Below are 23,383 nucleotides of genomic sequence, written 5' to 3'. Positions count from 1 at the left end.
AGTTCTGTTTCAGCCCCAACAGAACCAGCCACCATCAGGAGCAGCCCACATTTCCATGCGAGTCATTGTTCTGGGTATGCACTCGTTTGGAAGGAAGCCAGCTCTGCGCATGGACTCGTGCAGAGATGTAAAGGCACCTTCCCTGTTCTCTCGCCTTGAGGTCGGGCAATCATCCCCTGGACAAAGAAAAGGGTCAAAATATCATTGCAAGGCTGTGTGGGAAGAGTTGCTAGAAACCGTGGAGAGTGGGGCAGGGCAAGAGAAAGTTCTCATTCTCGGGTCCCGCTTGCTGTTTCCCACAGGCATCTGGTAGGCTGCTGGGAGGACAGGATGCTGCACTAGGTGGGCCACTGGCCTGATCCAGTACGGCTCAGCTCACGTTCTTAGGCAAGTGCCAAAGCAGCGAGGACAGTGTGATTGTGCCTTGCAAGAGAGTCACATTCTGGGGATGTCACATATATGCAGGTACGCGTATACTCAAACCACCGCCATGGAACTGTCGCGAACATTCTTACCCTTTCCAGAACTGGGCTCTGAGCAGGCCTTGCCCCCCAAGCGGGAAGCTTCTAAGCTCAGATTTGCTTACCCAACTCTTGGAGGCTCCCGCAAGCTTTCGCAAGGTTGCCCAAGTTCCCGCCAGAGCCCCTAAGAGCAGGTAAGGAAGTCTGAGAGCTTGAAAGCTGTTTCTGGGCTGGGAAACCCCTGTGCAAGAAGAGCTTCGAAACTCTCCACCTTTGGAACTGATAGAAAGGAAGTTCAAACCCATCAGCCACCTCCTCCTCTGCAAACCTGTAGCCCAATAGTCTAGCCTTTTATATACAGAGCGTAGCATCTCGTTTGCATTGGTTACGCACACTGCTTACTGGTATTGTAAATGAAGACCTCTCCCTTCCATCCACTGAAGTGGGTCGGTATTGGGAAGGGGCTTGCAGACATAATTCATCTTTTTTTTTTCCATTTTCCCTCCCCTCCACATTTCAGAGAACAATTAAATGTGGTGGAGAGATCAGTCCCTGTCACCCAAACACCGTCCTGTCCTTTTCGGAAACAAGAGCCTTTGCTATAACTGAACAGTTTATAATACCCGTTCTCTGTGTGAATATGTATAGGTTTGTGTTTGCATGAATACAGGTGCCCAAAACTTGGATCTAGAGGACAATATGCACGTTTAGACCACGCTGGTGCATAAAGAGGGCATTGCTGCATACAATCAGCTATGAAAATGGAGTCCTGTTTATACTTAAAATGAACACCTGCACCAAATTAAGGAAATTGTGAAGTGCTGACATACAAAGCACTTTATGTTTTCCTTCAAAATTATAGGAAGGGATAATTACAATCAAACCACTTTAAATCCTTTAATTGCCATGCTGCAACCATTCCTCATAGGGGAGTTGCTCCATCCTCTTGATCACTTTGGTTGCCCTTTTCATCATCATTCACCCTGCGAAGTTTCCTGATTCTGTTTAATGAACAGTCAGCAACTACCAGAGAGCTGTGCCAGGTGGGGGAGAGGTTGTACTTCACTGGCCAGTGCAGCCTTCCATTTCCCCCCTGGGGCTGCTGCCCTGCCTGCCCCCTTGCCATAAGCTCAAGAGTCTTCCCTCTTCTCTCTAACCACCTCCTTACTTAAGAAAAAGATTTGAGCTCTGAAATACTGAAAGCAAAATTAAAACCAAAGCAGTGCAAACTTAATTTATTCTGAGCACTGAATTTGGAGCTTCTCAGGAGAGAATTGGGATTGGTAAATGTTTCGGAGGAAGTACACACAGAGAGAGAGCACTGGTGAAAAACACTCAAAAAAAGCATACCGGTTTAGAAACATGATCCTGTTAATTCTCACACAGGAGAAAGAAAACACAAGGATTAGTTCAAGCAGCTTATCCAACCTGGTGCCTCCAGGTGGTTTAGGCTACAACCCCAGGGCTGATGGTAGCTGTAGTCAAAAATATCTGCGGGGCAACAGGTTGGAGAAAACCGAATTTTCCATGCTTTACATGTGAATTGTCAGTTGAGAACCTTCATTTTGGCAAAGAAAATCCACCCAAGAAGTGTTGAATAGTCTACTTCCCAAATCACAGCAATCGTTAAAAGCTCTGAATCTTTGTTTGCAGCTCTATGCAACATGGCTTGGCTCTCCGTCTGCGCAAAGGGTCACACCAAACCCACACCCCGCACGCCTCTGATGCTGCAGCGAAAGCCGGAAGAAGGTTCCTCAACGAGAAAGACCGACGGGGAGGTCGCCAAAAGAGACGGCGCAGCCAATTCAGCTGTTGTACAAAGGCACGACTCTTGCGATCTCTTGCCTACAAATGGGGCAACGGGGAGGCTGCGGCAGCGCCTGGTAGCACTTGTCGCACGAGCAGACGTGCCCGCACTCGAGGAACACACAGGAGCGGGCATTGCTCAAGCAGACGACGCATGCGTTCAGCGTGTCCCCACCCGCTGCGATCATCTCCTGCACCTGACGCAAGCGCTGCTTCTCCCGGTGATGGCGGTACTGCTTGTGGAGGACAAAGAAGAGCACGGCGCACGTGGCAAAACCAAAAAGTAGAGTCAGGACCTTCCAGAGACGGACGCTCGACTCTTCCTTCTGGAGCAAGGCCTCAAAATCTAGGCTGCTTAGGTAATAGCGCATCCCTTGCTTGGGGGGCTGCAGTCTGATGGTGTTGTTGTCCAGGACCAGCTCGCCCACCCCGGTAAGCGCCGCCCCCACCTTCAGCATCTCTTCAGTCTCCTTGATGCCTTTGGGGCGCTCCCCGCTGATGTAGTGGCCAATCACGTCCGTGAAGGACTGGACGGACGGGTGGAACTTCTCATACACTGTCTCCAAGCTGAGCTCGGCAGCGTCCAGGGGTTTCAACACCCTCACGGCGACATCGGCTCCTCCCTCCTGGGGCACCATATCAAAGGCTGTCGTGTTGGTCCTCTGGTGAATGATCTTCTCGTAGTCGCTCCTGGGGAACGAGGACCCAGCACAAAGGTTTAAAGCAGCAGCAGAAACACAGAACGGGTTGCCCACTTAGCTGGGCCCACCTGCTGCACACATAAAGGTTTGCCCGGACACGGGTCCTAACATTTCGGTCTACAGAAACTTAATGAAGAATTTGATTGAGTTTGCCGGGATGTGCTTGCACTTCTCTTCCCTCCACTTCCGTATCATGACTATTCAGATCAGGGACAGGGCAGGTCTATGGCCCTCAGGCCTCTCATCAAGCCATACATCTTCCAAAGTTGCACCCTCCCCTGAGCATTCTTGCCTGGTTGGAATGCATTCTTGAACTCTGATAATGTTTATTCCTTCTCTTAATGGAGGACAGAGTGTGCGTGAAATCTAGCCTGCTATACAAAGTAAAACTTGATTTTCTTTATTGCCACCTTTGCCTCTGGCTCTGCCCACCACTGGTCCAAACGGCCCCCTGCCCCTGTTTCCAACTGCAATGCAATTGTCACAAACTGTTTGGTTTTCATCTTTTCTTTGCTTTTCATTGACACTTCACCTCACTCTTTACATCTCTCTCTCTCCCCATCCCATATCTGCCCACTAAGAATGATCCTTTACGCTATACTGAAATGGACTTTGGTCCACAAAACCTTATGCCGTAACAAATGCATTAGTCTTTAAGGTGCCACAACACACTTTGATTAAACTTCTTATGTGCTAGATGCAGACTTTGAGAAAACCTGCGGGATCTTTTTTTAGCAAGGGGGCTGCTTTTCTGGCACAGAAGCCAGATTTTTTAAACACACAACTCTCCATCTTGGCAAGCTAGAGGCATTCTCACAGGAGCACATTCCAGCCAGGCAAAAGCACGGGGGGACAGAGCAAGCCTGGGGAGGGGATACAGCCTGGGGAGAGCCCTGGGGGCCAGAGGAGTATATAGGACTGCATGCAGACTCCAGCCTGATAGAGATTGAAAGGTGGATTATAATAATCTGAATGGCACCTGGCCTACGCTACTGATTAAGCCACATGCTCCAATAAAGGCTCTTGCCTCACACCAATACACCAGTGGAAGCAACAACCCTCTTGCCCCATTTTCAAGTCTGGGAGTGAAATGTACCTACCAGAGGTGCGTGGTTCGGTTCCACACTATCTTGTGCTCCTGCAGTGTTAGCCTCTGAACCACTCCCTTGCAGTTTTCCACAAACTGACTGTTGAGGGTTTCCTTAATAGACCGCACTACACCTATTGGATGGCAGAGGGAAGAAAAAACAGCTGAAAAGAGCTTAATTGCACACCTGAAGACTCACCACAGTGTAACAGAACAGCAAGAGCAATAGGAACCTATTAAATTACCCACAGGTCTAAGGACTATGCAGTGCAGGGACAGCCATGATCACTGGTTGAGGCTGATGGGAGTTGCATTTTAGTGTGCATGTTATACCATAATCCTCCCTGACAGATGGAGCAAACTAGACACCTAATGGCAAACACTCATACATGCTTCCCACCCCCATTACCAGCAACCCACAAGACTCACAAACCCTACCTTCTATTACTGCATAAGGAACACATTTCCCAGGCGCTTCCATAAGGATAGTCTTCAAATCCTGGTCTAGGGTGACTTTTTTCGCTCCCTGGGTGGAGGGAATTAAACATTGGTAAGAGCCCGTTCTTCACTCAAAATCTTTGCATAGGTCTACTTTGCGTAGGAATCAATTGACTACAACCCATAACACAATAATTGTGTACCCCCCACTCCTTTCTCGCCTTTTGGGATTTCCTCCCTTCGTTTGGCATTTGTAGTTTTTGGATCCAATATACTTTTAGTTTATAATGTTCATAACAGGCTTTAACTTTTATAAATTCAACATTTAAAGGCTGTTGCAGCTGCTCCAGATACTTTTCAGTTGAGAAGCAGAACAGACATTGAAAAAATACTGAATACGTAAAATTAAAAATAATGGTTATCTGTGGCCCTGTTCTAAGCAGCAACTGACCTTCAAGCTGTAAACTATTTTTGACTTTTGCCTGTAAATGGCATACAGAATTGCGGTGACAGCTGAACTGGTCGCCAGGAGGATCACCTGTCCCGTCGAAGGACGTCCGGCAGCATCCATTGCTATAATCTAACTCTGGTATATATGCCTAGAAAGAGAAAAATAAAATGGTTTGGGGCTCTTTAGTCAGAAAGCACAAAGGGTTAGAAATAACCTAGCCTCCCATCTCTGCAACACTATATCCCCAAAGACTGCCTAATCCTATTTCAATACTTTAGTCCTATGTCTATACGTGTCTTATCTTGCCCACAAGTCATATTATACACCTTAGACTCATTTGGAGTATATCTGGCAACAACCTTCAAGAGTCCACACACAGCAAGAACAGACTGAGGGAAATTTCTCTGGGCATAGTGATATTTTGAAAGAGAGATTTCTTCAGATATGTAAAAATTCTGGAAACAAATAACACATAATAGCCTACCTGTGCTAGTATCAAGGTTGCTTTTGGCTACCATAAGCTGAATTTAAAAAAGAATCAACTATCCAGCCTGGATACAGTAACTGTGAAAGCACCCCAATAGGTGCTTATAAATGATTCTTATGTCTTGGAGAATTCTCTCTGCAAGCTGTCTCCTCATTCATTGTGACAACCTTGTATAACACTAATATTTAAAACAATATAGATGGCTGCTAGTTTCTAGAACGTGCCCTGTTCATTTGTGGTTCCTGCTCAACTGAAAATTTGCCTTTTTTATTTACCAGATTTACTATTCTCTAGATGTGGATTCTTGATTTGAATGTGTTTATCTTTTTTCTTTGTATTATATTTTAATTGATTTTCAAATATATACACAAACTTCAAATACAACACCGTATTCAGAAACAATGTGATTTTTCTCATTTATTATAAGTATTTGTGTGCAGCTTTTCCTCTCCAGATTCTACAAAGCAGCTCACATAGATTCATTACACCCCCATGTAGCCTAAAATCAATCAATTCACCCTACAATCATAAAACAGGAAGAAATAGTCACTCTTTCATAACATCAAAAATTAGCAGTCCCAGCAGCTCACAAATCTGCCATTAAAAGTTTGGTTAATATGGTAGTTTTAACCTGGAATACCAAGGAGGTGAATGTACACTACTTTTTATTTCTTTTTATTACCCACCTCGGGAATTTCATTGGCTATCCACTATTCTTAAAGCAAGGAATATTGCAGACCCTCAAAGACTAGAAGATTTATCGTGGCACCAGTTTTCGCAGACTATAATCTGTTTTGTCAGTTAGATACTCATGAAGGACAACATTTTATACACTTGATGGAGGGGTTGTAGACCATGGAAGCAGATGCTTCAATTAAACCCATCAAGGTGGCACAATACACAATGCCATCTCAAATACAACTGCTGCCTCAGGAAAAAAAACCTCCAGTATCCAGCTCTCCAAACCACCTTCCAGTCACTAACTTATAAAAGTAGTCAAAGCTAATCAAACTAATCCCCAAAACTTTGGGAGATCAAGTTCAAATCCCTCCCCTACTCAGCCATCAAGCTCAGCTGGTGACTTCAGGTCAGCCACAATCTCTCAGTTTACCCTACCTCATAGGGTTGATGGGAGGACAAAATTATAGGATAGAGGCAGGAGAGAACCTTTGCATACTCTATGAGCAACACGGAGTAAAGGGATATAAATGTAATAATGCAACAAGCAGAGCTCTACCAGAGGCCCATCTAGACCAGCATTGTGCTTTTCACAATGGGGAGGTCACAAACGGGGGCTGTACACCACAGCCCTCTCCCAGATGGTTCCACAGTTTATCTTCTCCTTCATGAAATTTGGCTCATCTCCCTTTAAAGCTGCTTGAGGTGGGAGTCTATGCTCAAATCATGTGGCAGGCAGTTCCACAAGTCAAGTCAACATAATGTGAAGGACCAGTCTCTTCTGCCAGTCAGTTCATGCCAGTGTCCCTTTCCTGTAATACTGTATATCAGTAAAGCTACAACGGCCGCACCCCCAAGCTGCCAACACCAATCTCAGGATTCCCCAGGGCAAGCAAGCCACCCCTAAAAGAGACTCCACCCCTACGCCCTCTATCCCCAGGGTAACACAGGAGGCTTCCACCATATCCGGCTCCAGAAAAAGGATGCTCTCCAGACAGCATTCCTACCCCTATTTTGTGTCTTCCTCCGACCTACTTCCGGGAAGGAAATTTTCTTCCTGTCGACGTCTGATGACGTCAAAGAGGCCCAAAAGGATGTTTTTCACAGAATTTCAGGGCGCTGCCTAGAGCGACGCGAACCTCGAACATCCGGTCGCTCAGCTCATGCAAATAACCCCTGAACCATAGACTTAGAAGAAAATGGTAGACTGATCACTCCTGTCTTTAGACGAATAACGTCCTGGCTCCTATTGCCACTTTTTACTTTCGAGGCGGGAGGGTGGTACTAACAAACGATGCCATTGGGGGAATCTAGAACAGTAGCCGACCAGCTTCTCCCTTCCCAGCCCCGAGCGCTCTTCCAGAGCAGGCCGTGACTGTTCACGTGACCTCGTTGCTCCCGCAGCGGCCAATCCGGTCTTCAGAATTGACGCGAGGCGGGTGGTGGACCTCCGTTGACAGACAAGCGACGAGAGAGGAAGTCCCGCCTCGGGACCCGCCTGTGAAGCGCGACTCTTCTCTTGTTTCCGCCTCTGTGCCCGGGAGGAGGCGGGGCCGAGAAGCGGCTGAGGGACGCCGTCCTTGTTGAAGCTTTATTGTTCCTCCTCCCTCGCGCCCACCTTCGCCCGTGTCCGCCGCCGCGCGGCTCCCAATAAAGGTAACCATGGCAACACCAGCCGGCCTAGGCGCCCGATTTAGGGCCTTTTCGCCGTATCCCAATTCGTCTCTCCTTCACCCGACTGGGGAGGGTGGGGGCCACGAAGAAGACTCTGGCTCTGGGCAGGCCCCTGCGTTTGGCTTCTGCGTGGGCCTGGGGCCCCTTTGGGAGGCCGCCGCCTGGCTCGAGCGGGCGAGGGAGAGAGCACGCCCGGGTGGGAGGCCTCGTCCGGGACAAGCCCCTCAGGAGGCTGGTGCTGCTGAGGGGGGGGGCTCTGCGTCCGTCCCCTCGCAGCTGGCCACCGGCCACGCATCTCCCATGAAAGGGCACTCGGCCCAAGTTGGGCTCTGTTAGACTGTGAGACATGGTAGGGAATGAGGGAGGGAAGATGCCTCGAGGCTGGAGCATCGCTTTCATTGTGTCCCCTCCCCCCCTTACAAAAAGTCTCCCACGAAAGCTGGGGCACCACAAACTGAGGCCCATCACATGTTTCCAATGCATGACTTCCCTTCAAGAATCCTGGAAGCTGTAGTTTGCCTCTCAAAAGACCTGCAGTTCTCCAAACTGGAGCTTCCAGGGTTCTTTGGGTGAAGCATGGGCAGCACCGGCATGGTGTAACCTGGCATCGTTTGTGGGACTTTGCCTTCCTCAAGGATCTTCCCTTGAGTGGGAAACCAAAGGTCCACAGAACAGCACTGGGCTGTTTGAAAGTTCCTGTCCCCAACAGGCCCATGCTTCTCTTTAACTCTACCATTTCAGATATTTAAGAAGCAGGTAAAAGTAAAAGGTAAAGAAACCCTGGATGGTTAAGTCCAGTCAAAGGTGACTATGGGTTTGTGGCTCTCATCTCGCTGGCGTTTGTCCACAGACAGCTTTCCGGGCCAAGTGGCCAGCATGACTAAAACCACTTCTGGTGCAATGGGACACCATGACAGAAACCAGAGCGCACACAAACGATGTTTACCTTTCCACCACAGCGGTGCCGTTTATCTACTTGCACTGACATGCTTTCAAACTGGAGCAGTACTGGGCTTCTTGCAAAGGTTGCTTTCAAATGCCGTTGCACTGCTCTTTGAACCTCCGAAAACCAGGCTCTACAGAGTGCAAGAGGGCAGGTCCCTGCCCCAAGGAGCTTACAGTCTGAAGTTTAACACATGTGAAGCAGCATAGGCCAGGGACAGGGGAACAAAACCAATTTGTATCTACTTAAGATGGCCCCCCTAGGCTTCCTTACATGTTGAGGTTTGCAATAAGGAATGGGAGCCAGGAAATGTAGATTTTGATGAAAGATTGGAAGGAAGGCAAGTTTGACACAGCAGACAGAACTAGAAAGCAGAGCAGAGGTCTGTAAATAGTATTACCCTGTTTGGGGAAATACCTTCTTACTCAAAGTCTAGTTGGGTGTTACAGGTGGAAAGCAGTAGTGTCCCAAGGCTGTTCACCTTTGTTCGTGGCAACGCCACAGGTTTGATAACAATGATAGTTTGGGGAAGGGAACAAGTGCAGTCCGCGCAACTAATTTGCTGCTCTTCTCATCTGCATACAGCTGATTGGGGGCAAAACTATACAGAACGTGAAGGGAGCAGAGACTTCCAGGGAGCTATGGATCTTCCAAACTACAGCCAGCAACTACTTCAGCAGCTCCATACACTCTGCAGGGAACAGCAGTTCTGCGACTGTAGCATCTTGGTTGGGACGATGCATTTCCGAGCGCACAAGCTTGTGCTGGCAGCAGCCAGTGTGTTGTTCAGGTCTGTGCTGGATGGCACAGACACAGTCTCCATTGATGCTTCTGTGGTGGCCCCAGATGAATTTGCTCTCCTGCTAGAAATGATATATACAGGCAAGCTGCCTCCTGGGAAGCACAATTTCACCAACATCATATCTGTGGCAGACAGTCTGCAGATGTTTGATGTGGCTGTCAGTTGCAAAACCCTTCTTGGGGACCTTCTGAGCTTTCCAAGTCAAGAAGTGCTGAGGGACATTTCTCTTCAGGCAGGGGATGCATCTAGTAAAGGTGTTGCTACTTTGGACAGTTCTCATGCTGCAAAACTCAGTGTCAAAGTGATGTTGCATCCTGAGCAGGTTTCTTCTGGCTCTGCAGACTCTGTGGACACTACCAGAGTGCGAGGACAGAGCACATGTCAGGAAGCTTCAGACAAGGAAACTCAGCTTCCTGATTCTCATTGCCAGGATCCCAAAGTTCTCCTCCCTCTGTGTCCAGGTGGCCAGAGCATTTGCGAGGAATGGGAGAGCACCAAACTGCCAGAGGCGAAAGACCTGGTTGGAGGTACAGGTGAGAGTGTCACCTTGACATTGCCTGCTCCTAATAAACGATAGAGTAACTTTGCCTGTTGTAATTCTACCCAGTGGACTGATTCATACATGTATGTACCTTGTCTGACAACGGTGAGGTCAATTAGTGAACTGCCTCAGTTGAAAAGTTTGCATTTGATTCTGTGCAGAGACAGCCTTGTTTGTTGTGCTTTCCCTGTGATGGCTGTTTCACACATGGAAGTCATCGCTTGATGCTGTGAGCTGCTGCTCCTGTTGCAAGCCAAAAGCCAAGAGCTTCTGCCTGTGTCCATGCATGCTTTCCCCCTTGTCTGCAAGAGGAGGGAGATGCACCATCTTAATCAGGAGCCCAGGTGGGAAAAGCAAAGCTCTTCCCAAGAAACTCCTCCAGCAGCACCTATTAGGTAATTAAGACGTTTTGGTTTTTTAGCATAAACATTCCCACCAGAATGTTTCCTTGCACTCATTTGTGCCAGTTTCATTTGTGACTCACTTCCCATGAAACATCCCAAAGCAATTTAGGAACAAGGCATCAACAGTAACAAAGAAAAAAGGAATACAATTTCTAGATGAATAAAGGCTGGGATAAAAATCTGCACTTACAAGGCATTTTGGAAGGAGGTCTTCAGTAGATGCCAACATGGAATGCACTCCCAGATGAAATCTGCTGCAGAGTGCAGTGATCAATTGGGCACATATATCCATTATGTATGCTTGGTGTGCACAGTATGCAGTGTTCTCTTGCTTGGTGAATAATTCTCAGAAGAGGAAGACAAAAGCCCCTGCTATCATCCTGCTTCCACTGGCCTTTCTCCCTTTGACTTTCTGGGCTTCCTCTTTTCATAGGAAGCTCAGAAGAGGTGAAGCCTATAGCTGCTGTGCCCCAGGAAAGTAAGGAAGAGCTTCTAAAGGATTTGACACAGCTGAGGCCTATCCAAGGGCTCTTGGACACATCAGAGGATGATGCTTTCCTCTCTGGGGCAGAAAAGCAGGTAAATTGGAAAAAGAGAAAGGCAGGGGCATACCCATGTCTTTTTGTCACTCCCTTCTTACCCACATTACCCATCTCTCTCCCACTAATGCCTCCTTCCTTTCTGCCAAGGAATTTAGCCTAGTACTTAATTCTGTGTCAAGCAGGTAGGCAGAGTTGCCCAGTTCACTTCATGATGGATAGCTGATAACACCAAGTTTGCAGTTTCGATCCCCGTATGGGACAGCTGCATATTCCTGCATTGGAAGGGAGTTGGGACAACATGATCTCAAGGTCTTAAGCTGGATTCATGCATTAGCTGCTGCTTCTGTCAGTTATTTTAAATCAGTTTGTCTTTTTTTAATGTTTATCATATATTACATTTATATATCTTTTGTAAGATACCTTGCAAGAGTTTGTACCCTAATAGGTGGTATATAAATGAATTAAACAGATAAGTTAGGGCCAGGTTTTCCCAGTTTGCATTGCTCTTGATAACTATTAAGCATCAGTGGTGCCTTTGCACAGAATTGGTGCCCAACTGAAATATTTCCTGGAATGCACAGATCCTGTCACTCCCAAACATGCCAGGTTAGATTTCTGAAACATACTTGAAATAGTGTACATGTTTCAAAATTTCAGCTACTGCAAACTGCATCAAAGTGTGTATGGGGGTAGGGGAGTATTGCATGTGCGCTTGCTACATTTCTCAGAATCTCCTGCTTAGCTGTGTAATTGTCCTTGCAGGCTGCCATGGACTGCTCTGAGGGCAGCTCACCCAGGGACGCTGCAGAGAATCTGTTCAAGGAGGAGAAGATCCTGAGCCCAGAGGCCCTGTCAAAGTTTCTCGGGGCCCTGAAAGCTCCTTTCCCTGGCCTGGGTCTCCTGCTGGACCGTTGGGTGGCTGCAGCAGTTGGTTCTGACAGCACAGGTACCCTTGGGGTGACAATTTGGCGGTGGTGAGTGTTCAGAAAAGGCTATGGCTCCAACTGAGCTCTCGCTCAGCATCATGGAACAGAGGGTGCCCACCCCCACCTTGTCCAACGTAGACCATAGATGGTCTTTGTGACATGCAGGAGAGTCTTCACCCACAACATAGACTCTTTCTGCATACAGCTGGTCTTGCTTGCTTGCTCAGGATGGCCTGTTCCTACATGTCCTCTAGTCTAGGTTTGAAACCATCCCATCTGGGTTATCCAGGCTCCAAGAGACAGTTTGAAGATTTCTCACAATGGGGAGCACATATTGGGGCAGGGAAATGGCATGACTGTTGGGAAGCTGAGGCTCTGCAGTAGCCCTCTAGTTGGTAATTTGACACCCCACCCTACCCCGTTTCCATAGTTGGCTCTAATGACAACATTGCCACAGAAATACTACTGAGGCATCGGAAGCTGATTTCCGAGGCCCTCCAGCAGGGAGCTGGTCCAGAAGAGGAGTTGCCACCAGTAGAAGCAGACCTGGCCAAACCAGCCAAGGAGGTTCAGGATGCTGTCCCTGGATGCCAGGTGTGTATATCTCAGGTGTGCTAAGTCTGTAGCAGGATGTCTTCTGGGTAGATTCAGACAGCCAATGGCCAGGTGAATGTGTGCTTCACTGCTTAGCCGTAACCCCATCGCAACATCACCCCCGATGACCGGGAAGGTGGTGGTGCTGCTTCTTCATCAAATGCATTATTAGCTTATGTGATTCACTGCCACAAGATAAAAAATGGACACATTCAGGGAGGAAGTTGATCATCAACAGCCCTCTACCACTGTAGCTCAACAGAGCTTCTATGTTGCATTTCATTTTGGTTGGTTATGTATTTATTTATTTACACATGAAAACCATTCCTTGCCCTATAGGCTCTCAGGGCATGTTTAAAGGTAAAGGTACCCCTGCCCATACGGGCCAGTCTTGACAGACTCTAGGGTTGTGCACTCATCTCACTCTAGAGGCCGGGAGCCAGCACTGTCCGCAGACACTTCCGGGTCACGTGGCCAGCGTGACGAAGCTGCTCCGGCGAACAGGCACCAGAGCAGCACACGGAACGCCGTTTACCTTCCCGCTAGAAAGCGGTACCTATTTATCTACTTGCACTTAATTGTGCTTTCGAACTGCTAGGTGGGCAGGAGCTGGGACCGAACGACGTGAGCTCACCCCACCGCGGGGATTTGAACCGCCGACCATGCAATCGGCAAGTCCTAGGCGCTGAGGTTTTACCCACAGCGCCACCCGTGTCCCCCAGGGCATGTTTAGGAGTCAATAAACGACTGTGGTTCGACAGGGCAGGGCTGCTGTCTTTTATGTCTCTGCTTCGCAGCTCCCAGAGGCATGTGGCTGAACTCGCTGGACCTTCTGGGTTGGTCTAGTCCCCCATGCCACACATGGGGAGCATCTGCACCGGCTCGGGCACCCAGTGGAGAGATCAAATAATCCTGCCATGCAGCAGGGTAGGGGGACTCGCTTCATTGTGTGTTTCTTCTGTGGCTTTTCCCAGCTGGTGAGCACTTGCCTGCAGGAGGTGGCCCCTGCGACCTCCTGGAGGGCAGCTCTGAGCAGTGCCTGGAACAATAAGCCACTTCCTGCCACCCAGATCTGCCAGCTCCTCTGCAGCATTCAGGAGTCATTCCCAGGCCTGCAGACAGTGATGCAGGAACTACAGCAAGCTGGTGAGAATCTTTCTGCCTTGTATATGCCACTCTCTAGGCACGTGGTGGGGGACACGCCCAGCCCCAGTCTGCAATTGGCAACATACACATCTGTGTGCATGCTTGAGAGGTGCATTGTTTTGTAGTCAATTTGGCAGAACTTGAGGCAAAGGGAGAGTGGGGGGAGCAGCTCACTGCAAAGCGACTCTCGCTGTGCGTCAGTTCAGGAATCCACAGCCAGGAGGCTGAATGCTGCCCAGAGTCACTCCCAGCTTCTTTCAAGGGGCTGCTGAAGAAGAAGCCTTTCATTGCAGAGTAGAGGTAGTACTCAAAGGCCTACAGTCTTGGGTTGTTGCATGAGGGGCCTGGATGTTGTACAAGGGTCCAGTAGGGGGGAGCAGGCAGAGGAAAGTGTGGAAGACACTTTCACATGGCAGCTGATTTTGCCTGGTTTCTTCTACTTTCTTCTACTGCCGTGGGGAGGAGGAGAGAGTGGTGCAGTTCATGGAAGCATTCTCTAACCCTGAAAACCCTGCTCAGTCCCCTGAAGGCGGCCCTGTTTAGGGAAGTTTTTAATGTTTGATGTTTTATCGTGTTTTTAATATTCTGTTGGGAGCCGCCAAGAGTGGCTGGGGGAACCCAGCCAGATGGGTGGGCTATAAATAAATAAATGATGATGATGATGATGATGATGAGATATTCCACCAGACACAACCCCCCTCCCTTGCACACTTAAGGCCTAGAAACCTGCTTAATTAAAGGCAGAATAGATTTTCAGGTTTTTAAGTATTATTATCAATCAACTTCTACACAATCATCTGAAGACAGTGTACAGGAGAAACAGGAAAATGTTTTTTTTTAAAAAAACAGCAGGTACACCGAAAACAAAAGTAAGACAATGCAAAATATAGACCCTTATAGCAAAAACCCATTTCTCCTGTTGCTGAGCTGTGCAGTTCATGGGAAGAGTGGTGTCCCCCTCAGGTGCAGGCATGTCCTTGCAGGATTTCTCCTTCCTTTCAAGCCGCCTGACCTTGAGGTAGTTGATCCTCATTGCCCAGCCTATCTTGCACTTTCCAAGTAGCTTTAGGGAAGTGGTACAAGGTTTTTGCCTCAGTTGCTACAAAGATTAAAGCTATGTGACCTGCATATGTTGCACCCGTTCAAGTGCGCTTCAGAATTCCTATTGTCTTACACAGTTGGTGTAAGTTTTGCTTGGCAAGGGGGTAGATAAGAAGCTGAAGCAGTTGCTACTGCTGACCACTCCTGGGAATTCCTCTGGAACTGTCCTGATGCTTGGAAGCACTTACTAGAAACTAGTAAGCTAGAAGCTAGAAACTTGACCCTTACAAAGGTTCTCTGGAAGCTGTGCTCAGCATATTGTTCTACAGATATTTTGGGCTCCTGCTGATGGCCCTGAAGCCACGGTCCACATGCCTCAGAATGACTGTTTCCTTTTGTTCTTCCACAGGGCTCTTGACAGCTGTCGACGGAGGGAAGGCCAGTGTCTGGAAATGGAAGGTGAACAGCATGTCTCAGGTTGAAGCGGTGGGCAAAGCGGAGCCAAAGGGGGGCCAAAGCCCAGAGGCCCCCAAGGGAGCCGCCTCCCCAAAGAGCTTTGCCTGCAAGGCCTGCGGGAAAACCTTTCGCTTCTACTGCCGCTTGAAGGTGCACGAGAAGCGCTGCCGGGTTGCCCACCAGAAGCCGGCGCAGTGCCCAGAGTGTGGTGAAGCGAAGGCCTCCAAGGCAGAGCTGGAGAAGCACCAGGCGGAGGCTCACGGCAAGCTAGGCTCCTCCCTCCGGAAGAAGAAGCCCAAGAAGCCCCGCCTCCCAGTGGCCTGCGACATTTGTGGGCGGGAGTTTGCACACACATCAGGTATGGCCAGCCGCAGGGCTCCTGGGAGCACTTGCCTGCAGTTTCTCAAACTTGGGTCTTCAGCTGTTTTTGGACTCCCATCATCCCTAGCTATCTGGACCAGTGGCCAGGAATGATGGAAATTGTATCCAAAAGCAGGTGGCGACCCAAGTTTGAGAAACCCTGCTCTAGATCCAGATGCCTGCTGAGCCTGGCTGAGGCAGAGGGAGCAGGCTTGGCAGGCCATTTCAAAGCCTTGAGTCTGGAGAAGAAGCCTTGCTCCTCCCACTCTGCTTAGCCCAGTCTAGATGACTTTCTCTGGGCACATTGCGAGGGCTGTGCGAGTGAATGCCACTTCCTTACCATGCCCAAGAAAAGCTTGAGAGAGGGCCCTTCCCACAGCAGGGACTTTTCCCAGCGTGAATCCCCTCCGCTGCAGCCCGGGCCCAGTTTGAGCAGGCGGTAGTGAGCAGCTCTGTGTCCCTCGAGAAGCTGATCTGAAAAGGCTGCACATGGTGTGCTGGGGAGCTGAAGGCTTCCCGCCTCACCTGCTGCTGTTTCCTTGTTCCTCCCCGCCTCCCCTCAGGGATGCAGTACCACAAACTGACGGAGCACTTTGACGAGAAGCCCTTTTCCTGCGAAGAGTGCGGCGCCAAGTTTGCGGCCAACTCCACGCTCAAGAACCACCAGCGCCTGCACACGGGTGACCAGCCCTTCACCTGCAAGCACTGCCCGATGAGCTTCGCCCAGGCTTCAGCTCTCGCCTACCATACCAAGAAGAAGCACGCCAAAGGTGAGGCCAGGCACCCCTCCGGGTCAGCCTCTGACCGCAGCAACTTGACAGGAGTCCGGGAGGCTAGCAAAGAACCAGGGGCCCTGCCGACACGTGTCATTTCCCCCTGCACACCCAGAGGCTGCATCTCACGCAGCCCACTGCCGAAATGTGCCACACTGCCGAAATGTGCCAAGGCTCCCCAGTAGAGCATGGGTTGGGCTGTGATGTGCTGCTGCACAGCAGGGCTGGGAGTCAGGGAAAGGCACCTTGGCAGGCAGCACTGAGCCCCGCTGTGTGGAGGAGGCCAAACTTCACAGAGGCCCAAGCTGCTGGGTACTGAACGTTGGGGTGTATGAGTGCTTCCCTTATGGGGCTACAGGGAAGAGACTGACCTCATCACAGCTTTGAAGACCCCAAAGTGGGTTGCTGCCCTCTGTGCCCTCTGTCCCTTTTTTGGCTCCTCTTGCTGTCTTTTCCAGCTGATCCCTGTCACTCTGAGACAGTGTTTGAGATTAGTCAGGCACATTTTGCACCTGGCTTTTGAACACTTCCGACCAAGTGAAGATGCCTGGGTGCCAGGATGGCGTTTGACACCCACCGTCCAGAGGTGCATGCCTGGGGGTCATTGGATCTGGACTGTTTTCACAGACTCATACCCCATCCTGTAGAATTCTGCCGGTAATATTTTATTGGCACAATTGGAATGAATTTCAGGAACCCAAATGCTTTTTCTGCACAGCCTGAGCAGGAGCAGTCACCATTAAGAAAAACAGGTCAGAATAGGCCTTTCTCTGGGTCAAGTGGCTTTTCATCTTTAAGGTCACCAAGCTCTTAACCTGGCTCAAGATTGTCATCTGAACTAGCTGGATGTTTAACTGAGAATCAATTAGTGGCAACTAGACATTTTATTTTGGCAACTGCAACCTTGGTTTAAGGAGCCATTTGGCGCCAGCTTGTATATCTGATTTTCTAACACTGCCGCAAGACCAGGCACTGCTTGGGTATTCTGGAAAGCTGATGGTGGTCTTTCTAGCATGCCAGTCCTTCCATGCTTAGGCTCAGTGCCATAATATTTGCCCTCATACCAACACACTGCACTGGCTCTCTTGGCAGGGAAGATGTATGCTTGCCAGTACTGTGCCGCTGTCTTCGCGCAGTCCATTGAGCTGTCCCGTCACGTGCGCACCCACACAGGTGACAAACCCTACGTCTGCCGGGAATGTGGGAAAGGCTTCCGCCAAGCCAACGGTCTCTCCATACACCTGCACACCTTTCACAGTGAGTGCCTTGAGCTTCATAATAATAAATGACAGCAACAGCTTCCCGCCCTCCCTAGCTTTGTAAGTTTTGCCATTTACTGCTTATGCACTTAAAAGTGCTGCAAACAGACCCTGGAAGGAAGCAGTTGCAGGATGCCCCCTGCTCTGCCTCTTATTGTGAAGGCATCCCCTTCCTGGACCAGTGCCAGAGATCTAGAGGAGTTGCTCATCATCATTATTATTTAGAGATTTTTTTATAACGCTGAGTAATCTGAGAGTTCTTGCTCTCAAGCTTACACTCTTGCATGTGTTGCTGCTTTGGAGAAGGAGGCAGTCCTGAGCCCTTGAGGTAGGGTGACCCCAACTGTCCTTCCAGGAGCTAGAGGTCTGCTATTGGTGGCAACTGTTCTTCTGTGTCTCTGCCTAAAAGTCCCACACAGCAGGGTATAGTCAAGGGCTTGGGCTCTGCCAGCAAGGCTGGAATCATGAGGAGCACCGACATGATGCCTAGCTAAGACTGAATGTGGTCCTGGTTGTGAGCAAAGTCTCTCCTGGGGATAGGGCAGTCATAATCTAAGGGGAAACAGTTGTGTGATTGTAACCAGCTCCTGTTTTGCCCTTCTTCTCCTCCTGAACCCTCTGCATGTGAACTCGTTTCCTGGCCCCACCTTTCTGCCCTCCCCTCCACATGGGGACTCAGACACTGACGACCCCTATGACTGCCAGAAGTGCCAGATGAGCTTCCCCACCCTGCAGGAGCACCAGAAGCACATCCATGCAGCCCACTCCAGGGAGTACCACCCCTGCCCGACCTGTGGGAAGGTTTTCAGTGCACCGTCCCTGCTGGAGCGCCACGTGGTCACCCATGTCGGGGGGAAACCTTTCAGCTGCCAGATCTGCAACAAAGCTTATCAGGTGGGTCTGCTTTGGCAGAAGCAGTGGCCAACGGGACAACCATCCCTCCCCTTTGCCATTCTTAGGTCCCACCTCTCCCTCACACACACAGGCAGGTCTTCCATTGCTTCCCCTGTCTCTGGGAATCCAAAAGTGCTGAATTCTAAAATGGACATTTTGTCTTTTTGTACATGATAAAAAGCTGTATTTCGCACAAGGCGTTTGTAAAGGGGATTGGGGTTGCTTGTGCGTAGATGTAGCTGCTGCTCTAGGCAACGTTCCCTGGCTAAACCTTTCCCTGGCTGGACAGCCCTTTCTCCGTGGCTGTCTCAGTCACTGGCAGAATCTGTTAGTGGCCGTTTCCTGAACTTCCTCCAACATAAAAACTCCTTGACACCAAGTCTCCGCCTAGACTCCCTGCGCGGAAGTCTCCTGCACAGAGTGGGCGTGGCCAGCGGAGGTCCTGGACTCTCCCCGCTGGTCTCTGTGGAAGAGTCCTGGAGCCCTCTCTCCGAAGTCCCTCCCTTCTCCCCTTTCTCCCAGGTGTCACGCTGATTTCCTTCCCCAACGGAAGTGTTCTCTCTCCCCCTGCTGGTCCCTTCTCCCGCATCATTGGGGAGCCTTACCTCCACTCTTGGCTCCGATGGCAGTTCCCTGACAGCGTTTTACAATAAAAATCAGTCAAAGGTGACTTCGTAACAATAAAATACCAAATAAAACCAGCCCATTGGTTCCAAAGACTGTGTTTACAACAGGCAATCAGATTCTGACTTGGTCACTCCTTTGCACCCAGGGATGGCAGAGAAGGCGCACCAGGGAAGTCTTACTTGGACTTCTTCCAAAGACTTGCCTCCACTGGAGATCAGGCTCTTCTGTGGGCATCCATTGACCTCCCTTTGTGGATAGATAGAAAATGCAATTGGGGGCATGTGGGGTAGCAACAGCCAAGGGATTGATGTGGCAGTGCTTCCTTTGGAGACAGAAGCCATTGTCTACCTCAGGGATAGGGTGGGTGGACTCCCCATAGTGTGAATCCCAGAGTCAAGGCTTTGAACCTGCAGCCCAAGCCCCTCTGTGTGTGGGCTGTGATAACCAGAATGGATTTGATCCCTCCAGCAATTGTCAGGGCTGTGGTACCACAATCGGACTCATCATCCGGACATCTTTGCTGCTCAGAACCACCGGTCCTCCAAGTTCTCTTCGCTGCAGTGCAGCTCCTGCGATAAGACCTTTCCCAGCACTGCAGCCCACAGGAGACACACCAAGGAAGAGCATGCAGGTAAAGGACTCAGAGGGCAAAGGTGCCACCTTGGTGTCTTTTGCTCTTCGTGCCTGACAGATCTTGTCTCTTTGGCACGGCACCTCCAGCTCAGCACTGGCTGTTAGGTGAACTTTGTGGGATCAGACCAAGGTCCAGCTCATTCGGCAGCCTGCCTTTCTCTACCTGTGTTCCTGGCAAAGTCAAAAGCAGGGTGGTCCCTGCCCTCCCCCAGCATCGTGTTCAGAGGTAGACTTCCTCTGGGGGTGGGGAGGTATATGGAACCCACCACACTCTTCCTAGTAACTGTTGGACCTCCACAAAACCTCCATTGCTTGTTATAGTTCGGTGGGGTTTGGGTGCATGCTTTCTTCACACTTCACTTTTTAGGCAGTTGTTTTGGATTAAGGGGACAAGTGTCGGGAGCCTGGTGGATCCCACAACGCCAGGTTTTGGGGGAGAGGGATCCACTCTACTGAGGTGGGTGGCTTACCATTGGCTCTTTGTGGGGCTGTGTTGGTTGGAAGAGAATGCATTAGAGGAGCCACCCAAAAAGGCTTTGCAAGCCCTTCTCCTGAGCAGGGGACTGGGTGAAGGTCAGTGGATATCTGGCCTGTAGCTGAACCCTCATTTTGATAAACTACCCACCGGGGATCTCACGGCTTTCCTTTAGAAGTGACATTCCATGAGTGTGAGAAGTGCAAGAGACTCTTCCCTTCGGTCGCTTTGCTGCAGGCCCATGAGAAAAGCCAGCACTCGGGTGAGTGTGCCCCTAATTTGCCCCTCTCCCTGGAGGTTCCTACTTCCCTGCCTACTCATGACTGCACTGTCTCTCTCTCTCTCCCTTAGGATCTCAGCCCCTCCACTGCCCACACTGCTCAGCCTCTTTCCACCTCCAGGGGGCACTGCAGCAGCACCTGGCCACCAAACACACCAGTCCTTCGGAGCCTTCCTTGGTCTGCACACTCTGCGAGGAGGTCTTCCCTGGACAAGAGCAGCTGGAGCAGCACTGTAGTGCTGAGCACCCAAAGATGGTGGTTGCCAGTTCACAAGTTCCAATGGCCCAGGTAGTGCAGGTCAGTGATACCTTTACCATTAGGGATGTTAAGCTGACCCCTTCCCAGTCCTTTGTCTGGGCCCCTGTTCTGTGTCATCCCATCAGGAAGGGCAAAGCCTCTTAACACAGCTTCCCCCACACGCAAAGTTTTTCCTGGTGTGTTACGATATAGGCCAGATGTGGGGAACCTCCAGTCCTTGGGCCCAATTGACTGCCAGCCGGTCAGATCCAGTTCCCCAGTCTGGATATAAACAGTGTCGCCCCTTTTCTTCTGATACCAACTTGGAGTTGCCTCAACTTCACCCACTCCCCATTATACTGTGAGGAGGAAAGCCAGGCTGAGCGTGAGTGGCTACCTGCCCGCAAAGTGAATGTCCAGCATACTCTTCTGCCCAGCTGAAGCAGTGACATCCATGTCCTTTCCTTGTCAGGTGCTTCAGACACCTGAGCCTGTGGTCACCGTGGCAGAGCCGGAATTTGCTGACGCTCAGGTGTTTCTGACGTTGCCAGAAGTACAGGGTACCAAAGTGGAGCACAGCTGGTGATGGTGAATTCGGAAGACTTGCTGGATGAAAAAGTCACGACGATGTGAGATGGGGAGAGGGATAGCCTGTGCCAGCCTGTGCTTTTGTTGGGCTGGAACCTGCTTGAACATTTGCCATGGAGCAAGACACAGCAGGGATGAAAGCAATTCTAGAAAAACAGGGTGTCCAGGATGGAAAGGTTTGGATCAGATGCACCCATTGAAAGGCAAACTCTCCCTTCTGGGCATCATAGGAGGCTGCGTGGTTTTGTTCTCCACCTGGCTGTGCCCTTTTTAAGGCTTCCTTCCCTTCTGTTTGGGTACGCTAGGCCATTTATGAGATGAATAGGGGAGCTGCGTGAGGGCTGCCCAGGGGCCTGGGTGCCACATTTATTTTTCTGTTCCTGGAAGCAGGCGTAGGGGAACATGGTGATCCAAATAGAGAGTGGCAAAGCAGATGGCAGAAGCATGCCTGCCTTGCCATGTGGGCAGGTAGTTGAGAACAAGAACCCCTACCCAACCTACTCCTAAGAACACGGCTGCTCATCCTGCAGTCCATGAGCTCCATCCAGGACCATCTCAAGGCTTGAGGGGTCTCTGGATAAACTTCCCTCTGGTAGGCCATTCATTGGTGTGTCCTGGTAGACTTACCAGGCAATGGTGGCAGCTGTGACACTGAGAAGCTGGATCAAAGTGCCCTTTAAATTTCCCTCCAGGCTCCCACCTGTTGTTTCACTCTTGGGATTGTGTGAAGCTTGTCCCAGCCACCTTGCTCTGCTTGGACCAGAACTTTTTTTTTAACGGATGGGGGGGGGGTCCAAGGCAGTTGTCACAAATGGGCCCCGGCAGCTGTACTGGCCCTTGCACTGCAACATATTCTTCATGAGGCAGTCCTTTGGCAAACATGGCTTTGAGCTTTCTAGAAACAGCTTGCAAGCAAGACCTTGTAATATGCATCAGTAGCTCTGCCGTACTCAACTGTGCGAGGACAAACTGGTATTGAAATTACTTATATGAAGTTAGCAAACATTAACAATGATGTTAACAAACTGGCTGAATAAACTGAGCTCCTGTTTTGTATGAGTCTGTGCTACACGTGTTATTTAGTGATAATCCTAAACCCTGAATTCATTTGTTCCTGTTGAAAATCTCTCAGAGTCAGCCTGGGTTTACCGAATATTGAACATGGGTGAGCATCTTCAGCCTGGCTTGGCTTACTGTTTCATTTTTTATTTGGAAGTGTATTTATTTCTTTTCAAAAAAGAGAAATAACAGGGAACCCAAGAACAGCTCTGGAGTACATTTTATGTTTTAAATACACACTATGCAAATGACATAACACAGGACGAAGAGGCATTCTGTGTTCAGTTTGTCTTATCCCTTTGACTCCATTACCTTTTTATGTGGCGCCAAATCCCTTCATAAAGTGGCATGTGGAATGGCGGTGGTGGGGACTTGGACAGTGTTGATGCTTCTGCACAATGAATGAATGACTCCAGGGCTTTTTTCAGCTGGAACTTGACAGAACTTAGTTCCAGTACCTCTCAGGTGGGCACCATTGCCATTCTAAGAGAAGGAGGGGGGTGTTCATGGTGAGTTCCAGGACTTCTTTTTCTAGAAAAATAGCACTGAATGAATCCATGTTTGACCCAAGCTCTTTAACCATTGTATAGTGCAGTGTTGGGCGGTCAGAAAGTCAGTCCAGCCACCCTTTCAGTGAAGGCCATTGCTACTCTTCCAATGTTGATATTGATGAGTTATGGATGTACGTTAAAAACTTCTGAATGAAGTGAATGAACGAATGAAAAGAGGGGCGGAGCAGGGCAGAACCCACCCCTCTGGGCTGTGCCTTCCATCTGCAGGTTGTGAACATCAGTAGCACCTACAAAATTACTTTGATTGGCTCCTAAATTGACTTCTCACATATAAGGTTAGCACAGATTAGACACACAGAGCCAGCCACTGCATACAGAGGGGTGAAATCCAGACCGTTGAAGTGCTATCCTTGAGCCTGCAGTCTCTTAAATTGTGTTGCTGCCACCTTGTGACATAAGATCAGTACACCATCTGTGGAGCACAATCTTCTCTGTGTTGTCATCTGC

The 23,383-nt window shown here is 49.7% G+C and overlaps 2 protein-coding genes across 7 annotated transcripts; one reads left to right on the top strand and one right to left on the bottom strand.

Annotated features, from left to right (window-relative positions):
• Positions 1-1,680: 1,680 nt before the first annotated feature.
• MUL1 (mitochondrial E3 ubiquitin protein ligase 1) lies at positions 1,681-7,269 on the bottom strand. Of its 2 annotated transcripts, none has more exons than XM_082230438.1 (5): positions 7,117-7,269; positions 4,945-5,092; positions 4,494-4,581; positions 4,069-4,189; positions 1,681-2,957 (listed from the first exon to the last, which is right to left on the bottom strand). In XM_082230438.1, exons 2-5 carry the CDS (start codon positions 5,062-5,064, stop codon positions 2,267-2,269), a joined length of 1,020 nt encoding a protein of 339 aa, XP_082086564.1. In that variant the 5' UTR covers positions 5,065-5,092; positions 7,117-7,269; the 3' UTR covers positions 1,681-2,266. The 2 variants fall into 2 exon arrangements, with proteins under 2 accessions (XP_082086564.1, XP_082086565.1); XM_082230439.1 differs by lacking the exon at positions 7,117-7,269 and adding an exon at positions 6,118-6,538.
• Positions 7,270-7,642: 373 nt separating this feature from the next.
• Positions 7,643-22,364, top strand: LOC309536086 (zinc finger and BTB domain-containing protein 40-like). 5 transcript variants are annotated; one of them, XM_082229914.1, is made up of 14 exons: positions 7,643-7,765; positions 9,312-10,061; positions 10,907-11,052; positions 11,778-11,961; positions 12,372-12,535; positions 13,510-13,681; positions 15,132-15,536; positions 16,102-16,308; positions 17,404-17,568; positions 18,250-18,464; positions 19,560-19,722; positions 20,375-20,461; positions 20,551-20,777; positions 21,190-22,364. In XM_082229914.1, exons 2-14 carry the CDS (start codon positions 9,368-9,370, stop codon positions 21,301-21,303), a joined length of 2,943 nt encoding a protein of 980 aa, XP_082086040.1. In that variant the 5' UTR covers positions 7,643-7,765; positions 9,312-9,367; the 3' UTR covers positions 21,304-22,364. The 5 variants fall into 5 exon arrangements, with proteins under 5 accessions (XP_082086040.1, XP_082086041.1, XP_082086039.1 ...); XM_082229915.1 differs by lacking the exon at positions 7,643-7,765 and adding an exon at positions 7,781-8,122; XM_082229913.1 differs by lacking the exon at positions 7,643-7,765 and having other exon boundaries at positions 8,231-10,061; positions 20,551-20,768.
• The last annotated feature ends 1,019 nt before the right edge of the window (positions 22,365-23,383 follow it).

Source organism: Podarcis vaucheri, assembly GCF_965113315.1.
Source record: "Podarcis vaucheri genome assembly, chromosome: 7".
In the NCBI taxonomy this organism is placed as follows: domain Eukaryota; kingdom Metazoa; phylum Chordata; class Lepidosauria; order Squamata; family Lacertidae; genus Podarcis; species Podarcis vaucheri.
This window is presented reverse-complemented; position numbering and strand designations above follow the sequence as displayed.